The 11,441-nt window shown below is 25.6% G+C and overlaps 1 protein-coding gene across 1 annotated transcript; it reads left to right on the top strand.

Moving 5' to 3' along the window:
- Window positions 1-8,628: 8,628 nt before the first annotated feature.
- LOC109807388 (putative serine/threonine-protein kinase PBL7) lies at window positions 8,629-10,613 on the top strand. Its single transcript, XM_020369905.3, has 2 exons — window positions 8,629-8,905; window positions 9,325-10,613. The coding sequence occupies exons 1-2, from the start codon at window positions 8,779-8,781 to the stop codon at window positions 10,443-10,445; spliced, it is 1,248 nt and encodes a 415-aa protein (XP_020225494.1). The 5' UTR covers window positions 8,629-8,778; the 3' UTR covers window positions 10,446-10,613.
- The last annotated feature ends 828 nt before the right edge of the window (window positions 10,614-11,441 follow it).

Here is an 11,441-nt window from a genome sequence, read left to right on the forward strand (position 1 = left end):
ATAAAAGGAAGATGAACACCGTTGTAAATAGTAAAATAGACAAAAAAAAATTAAATATTGAATATATAGAAATTTACTCTACAATTTATTAATATAATTTAATACTATTTAAGAAAAATAATTATAAAATATTTGTTTAAAGAATAAAAAAGAGTAAAGAACGCATTTTGTAGAGTTTAAAGAATAAGAATGAATTAAATATTAAAATTAAAGAATAAAAGATGTCAGTTGATTTCACTAATATTCCTCATATGTATCCTTTTTAATTATTCTTTAATTTCAATAATTATTAAGTTATCAATATAACCAACAAAAATAATAATAACAATTATTAGTCATATTGAATTATGGAGAGGATGGCTAAGCCAAAACATGCATTAAGAATAGAATAATAATAATTAACTAAATAAAAATCTTATTAAATAAGAATATGAAAGAGTTATACGAGTAGGATACCTACATCAATCCCCAACAACAATAAACATAATCGTTAATAGTTAAGAAATTTGCTCACAATATTAATACAAATGAGGATCTTTCAAAGATTCTTGATTACAAGACTATCATTCTCATCCTCTCTAATCTCTGAGTAATATTGAAATAAGAAAAAAAAATGAAGTGTCCAAGGAATTCTGCAAGCCCTAATTTTATAATGATTTAAATGGATTTTTTTCTACACAGACTTGCTTAAGTGAGCTTGACGACATATTCTCATTGACATTGTTATTTTAGTTCAACCAAAGCACTTAGATAACTCATTTAAGTGAACTTTTTATGGTGCTCCAGGAAAGTAGATGACATGCTTAAGTGAGCATAAAGTTGCTTAATGACAATATGCATTCCTCCCTATATCTCAAAACTAACAAAAAAACCATTAAAAATACCTAAAATAAAAAAGAATATACTAATTAAGAAGATAAAATTAACAACTAATTTTTTATGAAATCAAGATTCTAAAGCATAAGATATGCTCAAATAAGTATCTAAATTGGATAAAAGATATTGATATATTTAACTATTATTATAATATTAATGTTGTTAAAGAGTGTGTGAGTCTGATTATTCTTTTCAAAAGACATCTTGAAAGTAGAAAATGAAACTTTAAAAATTAAATAATCTATGAATGCACTATGAAGTTAAAAATCTTATAATGATTTTTCTAAATCAACTTTATTATTAACCGGTGTAAAAAATATTTTCTAAATTAGTTTTGCGATGGTTGTACAAAGAATTGTATCGTTAAGTATTTTCCATATCGATTCTTTGTACAATCAGTTTAAAAAGTCTTTCTTTATCGATTCTTTATACCATCAATTTAAAAAGTCACATAAAAATTTGAAAAAGTTATGTAGTATGTACTTTCTACATTGATTCGTAATTAGCATAATTGATGTAAAAAATATTTACTAAATGGTAGAAAAATTTTGCAAGTAATTTTTCTGCGAATTTTCCTACAAATTTTAATTCGCAGGAAAAATAAAAAATATTTAAATTCATAAGTCTAATATTTTAAAAAAACTTCAAGTCCCACATCGATTGAAAATAAAATAATTAAAGAGTATATAAGTTGGGGCAACACTTACCTTATAATAAGTTGATTTATATGGTCGAGAGTTAGGCTTATAATCTACAATCTTATAATTTAAAAGATTATGTATCATATGTTCGAGGCATGGAAATAAAAGATTATGAATTCTTTAAAAATGGAATTTATAGTAATTTTTTTAATTTTTTTCGTAAAAAATATTCCTGCAAAATTTCTTGCGAATTTTTTTTTGCAGGAAAATTTCCTGCAAATTTTTTTTGCAGGAAACTTTCCTGCAATTTTTTTTTGCAGAAAACTTTCCTGCAATTTTTTTTCGCAGGAATTTTTAAATTCGCAAAAATATATTATTCACGAAAGTATTACTTGCAAACAAAATTTTGTAGAAAAATTTGTAAGAACAATATTTCTTGCGATTTTTCATAAAAATTCGCAGAAAACATCGCATATAATAAGAGAAATTCTAGTAGTAAACGTTAATTAATAGGAATATTACATAAATATATTGTTTTACTTGTTACATTAGTTTCCTACGAATCAATATAATGCATGTTTTCATGTTATTTTTTTTTACCGGTATGTTGAGTGAAAATAAATAAATAAGTTTAATTAATTTTTGATCTCTATAATTTTATAAATTTTATCTTTTAGTTCCTATAGTTAAAAGTATTTGGAATGTAACACGGGTAATTTATGAACTCAAACTAACTCGAAATAATCCAAAATGACCCAATAAATTTGGATCAAATTTTTTTAGTGTTTAAGTCAAACCTAACTCAAATTTCAAATATAAGGTTATATGCGTTATATCCCAAACTTCTCATTACTAAGATTGACCTAGTGATTTAAAAAAATGTTATTTATAAAGAATAAAATAAAATATTTTTAATTATAAATAAAGTTAAAGGTAAATTTTATGAAATTATAATTATTAATTAATTACCTAAAGCTAATTAAACCATAAAAATAAATAATTTGATATTATCTCAAAACTACTATATAATTGCTGAATTATATATATAATTTCATCCGGGTGTAACGATTGAGTGTAAAGTTTAAAGTGAAGTATTTTCATTGATTGTATCATTAATAATAGTTTGTTTTAGTATTGGACCTGATTTTAGCCGGTGGAAAAAATTTATTTAAAAAATAAAAATATTATATATATATATATATATATATATATATATATATATAGTACAAAATACTTATTAAAAATGAAAATTAAGCTGAAAAGCGATCAAAATATTAAAAATAAACTAATTAATAAAAGATAAAAGTTAACAAAAATTGATAAATTAAAGACAGTAATTTCAAAATATAAATTTAGAAGGAACGCAAAATCATAACTCTAAGATAAATATTTGTATTATTCTTGAAGTTATAACTTATAAGGTGTAAATGCATCACCCTATCTACATCCAGCTCCGCCACTAGGTAACTTATATATATACTATGTATAAATTTCGAGAATAAATGGGAGGGGATTTTTCCTTTTACACTACTTGTCACTCATATAATATACTTGCACTTATGATTAAATTCAAAATTTATTTGTTTGATATGATATATTTAAAGTTATTTTATGTCGGTACCATAAGCATGAAAGAATTTTATTTTATTAACTATATGTATACATAGGAGATAGGCATCATCAGAAAGTTATAATAATAAAAAAGGTTAATTAAAATGAAAAAGAAAACAAAAGGCTTATGATGCTATGGATCAAATGAGTCATCGTTTACGAATGCATAGAGTCAAAAATCGAAGGGAAGTTCGTCTTGTGTCATTGTCAAACAATAAGTTAAGATGTTTGGCAACTTAATTAACCAGTCATGCATGCATACAAAACTCTAGAAAATTAGCCTTTCATAGCTTCAGAATGAGATATTCCAAAGAACCATTTACCAAGCTAAGTTTTGGGGAATATACATCATCATCCTAATGGAGTTCCTAAACCACCAAAGTGCAAATTTTCCCGTCAATATTCACTTTTTCTTCTAACTTGTGCTCCACAAATGCATGCGTATATGTTGGTCTAATTTAAGTTCTACTTTGATTTGTGCAGCATTTCAAAAAAGTTATGGAATTTCCGTAATTTGTTAGAGAATTCAGAATTAACACTACTTCTTGATGGTCAAATTTTTGGGATAAAGATTATTGTTTGATAGAGAAGTTTATCAAACAATATTCCAAGCATTAATTGCTTTGAACTTGGTTTTAGATTTTGAAAAGTCATATATATTGACACGAGGGAAAATAAAAATATTCATATCATTATAAATTATTAATATTGCTACAATTAAAATCAACCGTATAAGATTAATTTTTATCTAATTATAATAGTATCAATTTAAGCTCTAAATACTAAACTACGTTACAACTAAAATGTATTCCATTACTTTAAAGAAAACAAATCCAGGGAGAAGTTGTTAATATGCACTAATCAATTTAATCAAACAGTAGTAAATAATTTAAATTTGATCTTTGACAGAAATAAACTATGACCAGACTTTACTTATCTTTCGACTAAACTAAAATAATTTAAGATAAAACCTTATAACACTAATGTAAAATTAAAAAATAAAAATAAAAATCGAAAACAGAATGGATCTCATTAACTAAATAGCATATTTAATCAACAGTAGTAAATAATATTAAATCTAAGTAAATTCTATATATTGGCTGAAGCTATGTGATAATATTTATTATTATTATTATTGTTGTGATTGTCATAAAAATCGGTTTTTATTTATTTATTATGTAATATTTTTTTTATAATTTCAAGAATTTATGATGCTTCTTGGTGTAAAAAACAATGCTTCTAAGATGAGTTTAAGAATATTGATATGCAAAAGATAAAGTAGTAACTTATGTACGTAGATAGATAGCTTAAGGAGCATGAGATAGATACCCTACCCATAATCTAAAGTTGAATACAATAACGTTTATCCTGAAATTATGGAGACATTATTTGTAAGAGACCCTTAAGGTACTTGTTTGATCAAACATCTACAAATTTTGTCCTAGCCACTATCACTGGGTATGTCATTTATGCCATTATAATAATTTTTTACTTATTGTTTTTGTTTCATATATATTTTTTGCTTATTTGTTTCCTCCAAATTTTGTTTAACTTTCATTTTCATTTTCTGCCATTAATGGTAAGTTATTTGCATGAGATTTGTTTACAAATTTGACATAAATTATTTCCAAACCAAAATATTTTATAATTTTTTTTACATCGATGGTACAATAATCATGTCAAAATATTCTCTTTTTAATATTAATGGAAATAACATCAATTCCACAATTTTAAAATAATCAATGTAAAAAAGACTTCATACACTAATTAGAAGATAAAACATAAACAAATACTTCTATAACTTAATTGATGTCAACTATTGAATAATGAACATATACAAATACAAGTTTCATTATAAACCTTTTAAAAAATAAATTAAATTAATATTATAAATAATATCTTAAGTCCAATTTATACGATATTTCAATCACTTAATTTTATTTTCTTGGACTCCTTAGGCCCAGCCTACTAAAAAAAAGAGAGAATTATTCTTAAAAAAGATTTAATTTTTTTAATAGATAACAAAAAATACTTCGATCACTTTTTTCTTTCCACCGTAGATAACTTTGTTCTTAATCTATATCTATAAAGATTATTATAGATAACAAAAATTCTCACTATGAAATTTGAAGTAGTTCAGTGATATCTCTCATTTAATAACGACCCATTAAGAATTTTATAATATAATTTAAAGTTGATGATTATTCTCGTAGACCTGTCTGTATAGCTGATGTTTGGCCATATTTTGTTTTTTGGCGGCAAATTAAAGATGCTAAAAAGAATGAGAACAAACAGAAGGTAGTGCTACTAAATTTGTGTTAGAAAAGCTAAGATTGGCCAATATTCACATAGTGTACATCTATCTAATAACTTGAGTGATGGAATAGATTCCAAATTATCTAATAATCTGGAAAGTTATACCATTATATTGTCTCATGTTCATCTATATATATGCATTGTGCATGGAAATTTAATGTACGTTGCCAAGTATTCATCAAATTTATCTTATCGAATTTCATGAATCAAACGAAGTGACTCTGCCGTGACACTTTTTCACTGATTCATGTCCAAATATTGAGGTCAATATCAGATTCCTTTTTAATTAGAGCATAACTAACAACTAACATAATTAAATCAATCTTATACAAGAGCAGATTTGGGCTGATTGTAATGATTTGGACTTAAGGTATACTTTAAAAAAGAAATATATAAAATTGTTAATTGAAACATGAACAATTGAACTATTAAACTTGTTACAAAAATACATGTACATCTACGTAACAATGGGCCCAATAGTTTAAACTTGATTTTTTTAATAAAATAAATTATTTTCTATTTTTTATCTCTTTATTTTAAAAATAAGTATTTTTTTTTAAAAAAAATTCTATCTGTTTCTTTAAAAAAAAATTGTTTAAACAAACTGATCCAATAACTTATATAATTAAGATTTTAATTATTAATTTCCTGATGAACAACTTTAATTAGTGTCTAAGATATACATCACACTTTAAGGAAGTTCATGTTTTATCATAAAATTAATTCATATTGAAAAGGAAATTAAAACAAATACGATTAACTTACTCTCTGCACGTAAGAAAATGATATTTTAATTTAATTCATTTCCTTATGAGTATAAAGGGATAAACTGAGATGATTTTTCTTTCCCTCAAGGTATAAAGGGATATGAAAACTCATAAGAGGAGTTTTCGTATGAGAGTAAAAGAAGTAAATCTAGACGACACAATTATATATAATTAATTGGCTATGATTAAAAAAAATTTTAAAAAAATATGATCACTTAAAAAATTATATATTTATGTTTTAATTTTAATCTTTTACGATTTCATATTTCCTTACAAATCTTTGAATATAAAAAACAAATTGTAAACAATATAACAATTTTGTAATTAAAAAATAAAATTTGAAAATACAAGTTAACGCATTGAAAATGTTTAAGGAGCGAGAAATTGTACTAACAAATTAAAAATGAGGTGTGAAAAGTAAAACTGGGGTGTTTTAAAAATAAACTCATTGTCAATATACAATAAAAGAGGCCCATTTACTTAGGAATGAAGAACAGGTGCATTGGTAAGCCTATATCTATTTTACATCAGCCCATAATTTTAAGGCTTATGATATATGCACTTTCATTTCTATGATAAGTATACTTTTTTTAAAAAAAATTTCTTAAAATATATTTAATTTTGTATTTTGTATTTTTATTTTTAGATATTTAATTTTTAATTTAATATTTTTTTATTCTTTTACATACATCTTTCTTTTTCTTTGGATTATATATATATATATATATATATATATATATATATATATATATATATATATATTAAGTACACCTCCTTTTCTTTTTTTTTTTAAAAATAAATTCTTGAAATATTATGAATGTAAAAAAAATGAGAAAAAAATTATAAATTAAACAATAAAAAATTAAAATTAAAAAAAATACAGAGTAAAAAATTAAAAATATTTTTAAAAAAAATAAATATATATATATACTTATAATAAAAAGGTGGTGTATATATCATCAACCTAATTTTAATTAAAATAAGTCCAACAATTTTTATTGGTGAACTTTACTGTACAAACTGCATGTCTTCTTTTACTTTTTTCTTTTACAAAATTTTTTAAGCCGAAAATATAAGACTCTATAGAACTCAAATAGTTAAGTCCATACAGAATCATATCTATTAATCCATGCTTTCCACCAGTTTCTCTGTAAATTTTAAATCATAAAATAGTAGAATTTTAGACAACAAATCAATTGTGGTATCAAGTAGCATCATTATTAGTTAATACTATAATTATTTTCCTTGCAATCAACAGGCTTATAAAATATGTAAATACAAATTTTATTTATATTATTAATTATTCAAAGACCGTAAATAATAGTATTAAATAAAATATTATTATGTAAATTAAGTGTATTTCAATAAATAAATTACTATAATTTACTTAATAAATATATTAAATTACTTATTCACTAGGCATTAGGTCACCTTTACCGTTCTAATCCAATCACTAGAAGGCTTGCACAAAAGTTTTTTCAAACTAAATACAAAATAAATTTTGATAGACGCTAAGATTTAAATCAGTAACATTTATTTATGTAATAATCCGATTTCATCTGAAAATAATAAAATTTGAAAGAAAAAATAATAATAATTAAAAATAAAAAAAAGTTATAAAAATATGATAAATGAGATGTATGTGTATTTTTGTATAAGTAAATAATTTACTCAAAAAAAATTAAAGTTTTTATGTTAACATTATAAATTTATAACGTCTATCTAGAATTACAGTTATCATTGTATTTTTTGTGTTATCGAAAAACTTGACAAAAGACTTAGAATTATAGTCTCTAACATAAAAAACAAATTTTATTTTTATTTTTATATAATAATAAAAAATCAATCCCAAATTATTTGATAAAGAAAAATGTTCAAGTATCTCATTATTTTCTTCTCAACTATGAAGTTTCAAATTGTTCTCAATGAAATCTCTTACTCTCTAAGGGGGTCTAAGACTTTCAAAACACACAAAAAATTTCACAAAGTGAGTTTTAACATTCAATGAAAACATTACACTTATAGTATTGTTATATTTATAATAATAATTAAACTAATAATTTTAACTTGTATATTTAATAATTAAAAAAAACTATAATTTAATAAAAAAATATTTACTTTGAAAATTTTAAAACTCAATAATGTATATTTTTTTCTGAAAAACTCAATAATCTATAACTTGACACTAAAAATTAAAAAATAATATATATATAACACATCATTTCATATGGATATAATTATTTTTAAAAAAAAAATAAATCTAGTAAGTTTTTATTCAAAATAAGATATTTGATATATTATTATGACAATAATATTATTGAATTTAAAGCTAAGATACTGAATTATCTATAACAATAAAGTAGAAGTTATAGGCCAACACTTGTCTCAGACCTTCTTCCCCTTTCTATATATATATATATATTATTAAATTGTATTTTACAGTTTGTTTTCTTTTACGTCGTGTTAGAAGAGTATGAGAGTTTCTTTGATCAATATTGAATGTGTGATAAAGATTCTGTTGAAAGAGAAAAAGAAAGATAGAGTGAGTGATTTTCTTGGATTTTGATATGGGTGGGTGTGTTTCTTGTATTAATCAAGCATTTTCCAACAGGGGAGAGGAATCACAATCTGGAAGTGGAAGTGGAAGTGGGAACAGCCAAGTTACTATTGTTCGCTCTGCCAGGCCTAGTACAGGTCAACTATCTTTCTTTTTCATTCATCTTATTTCACACATTGCTTCACTTTCTTGCATTTCACTATTGTTAAGAGTTACAAGTAACAAGAATAACACAATGTTCGATAACGATTTCAACTTTTTAGCAATTCTAGCATGCAAGAAACATGCATTAATTCAAGTATGTAATTTTCTGAATGATTATATTGCAATCTTGTATGATTTTTATCAAGATCGCTCCGAATGCCTTATCAAGTCAAACGTTAAGTTTCTTGAGATGAAACTGAAAATTATTTACAATCCATACAATTTAACTTTTTTATCTATGTGAAATGGAGGGAGTAGTTTTATATGGCTGTGACAGCATGGCATAATTATTTACAGCTTGTGTTATGTAATTTGTACGTACATATTTTTGAGTTGATTATTATTTATTTAGATAGAAGAAGAGGACGACAAGAGAATCGTGTTGTTGTTGGGTCAACAGCAGCAACATTTACATTCCGAGAGCTGATAGTTGCTACAGAGCATTTTGGGCAACAAAATTTTTTAGGTCAAGGAGGGTTCGGGCGTGTGTACAGAGGTGAACTTAGGGGAGAAATAGTTGCAGTGAAACAGCTTGATCAGGAAAGCCAACAAGGAAACCAAGAATTTATGGCGGAAGTTAACATGCTGAGCCTCTTGCATCACCCAAATCTTGTGAACCTAGTTGGATACTGTTCGGAGGGTGATCAGCGACTACTGGTTTACGAATACATGGAATTGGGGTCTTTGGAGAATCATTTATATGAGCTTGCTCCTGACAGGCAGCCACTTGACTGGAAGACCAGGATGAAAATAGCATTTGGAGCAGCAAAGGGGTTAGAATATTTGCATGAGAGGAGTGTCATATTTAGAGACTTGAAGTCATCCAACATCCTACTGGGGGAGGATTATCATCCAAAGTTATCAGATTTTGGCTTAGCAAGAAGCGGTCCGGTGGGTGATCAGACTCATGTATCCACCCTGGTGAAGGGAACATATGGCTACTGTGCACCAGAATATCTCATGACTGGTCATCTAACTCCCAAATGTGATGTGTATGCATTCGGAGTGGTCATCCTCGAACTTATTACGGGGCGCAAGGCTGTTGATGGTAGCCGTCCACCTGATGAGCGACATCTTGTTTTGTGGGGAAGACCTCTTTTTAAAGACCGCAAGATGTTCCAAACACTTGCTGACCCTCTACTTGGGGGGAATTATCCAAAGCGATCACTTTACAATGCACTTGCTGTTGCAGCAATGTGTGTGCAGCACAACCCTGATGCAAGGCCTGTCATGCCAGATGTTGTTAGTGCTCTCACATTTCTGGGTGCAGATGAACATGATGGAGCTGGTTCATCAACAGCAGCTGGAAATAGAGAAGATGCTGGACAGATTGACACTCCCACAAATGCTGGAACACAGTTAAACACCAGTGAAATTGTAGAAGAAAGTCAGCAATCACAGAGACCCACCAGTTCTACAAATGTAGAAGAAAGTCAGCAATCACAGAGACCCACCAGTTCTACAAATGAGTAAACACACCCATTTATTTTGCTGTTCACTTTTTAGTCACATTAATAGAGACAAATTTGCAAAGTTAGGATTTGTGTATCCAACTCATGTCATTCGGCTACTTGAATCATGTATTCATATACACCGTTCAAAATAAAAACAAGGCTCGTAGGAAATAACTACGTATTACTACATTTAAATGCACTAACCATGTACGTCAATTCAGCATACTTTCATATACCATTTAAATGCACTAATCATGTACGTCAGCGGTGGAGATTAGCCCAACCGCAGAAAATCTAATTCCATTTAGTTCCACCTTATTATTAGAACAATCACTAAACTCGTTAAGATATAAAATTAAATAATTTAATTCTAATAAATCATACTTTCATAGTAGTAAAAATTAAATAAAATAATTTGACATTCAAAATACATAAAAATATTTAATAATTCAAATATATTGTAACTGTTAAATATATATTTTAACAATACATAACAATATTCATTGACAATAAATTTACACTTGAAGTAAAAAATAAATTAAACATAAATACTATAAGTTGATTTTCATTTTTTAAAAGAAAAAATAAAGCAATGTTGCATTTTGATCTTTGAGCAATTTTCTAATTCTTTAACTAAAGTTTTCTAAAAGTCAATTATTTAGTATTTTTTGATCAAATTTGACTTTCAAAACACAATTTATTAACTAAAGTTTTCTAAAAGTCAATTATTTAAATTATTTAATATTTTTTGATTAAAACACATGAATTATCGAACATACATTTAACACATTTAGTGACTCTTCAATCAATAAAAAAAAAACGGTCCTTATTATGCAAACATACATTACAATCATAAATTTATGTATTAGTTAACTATTTTTTTCATTACTGAATAAAGTTATTATTTTATCCCCCACAATAAAATTGAATAAAAAATGACTCCCAAATGAACGTGAGGTCTCAAATACGTCTCAATGACATCACTAACTAAAATTCAGAACTGAAACAATTACAA

Source organism: Cajanus cajan, chromosome 5 (assembly GCF_000230855.2).
Source record: "Cajanus cajan strain Asha chromosome 5, NIPB_CcT2T_4, whole genome shotgun sequence".
Lineage (NCBI taxonomy): Eukaryota > Viridiplantae > Streptophyta > Magnoliopsida > Fabales > Fabaceae > Cajanus > Cajanus cajan.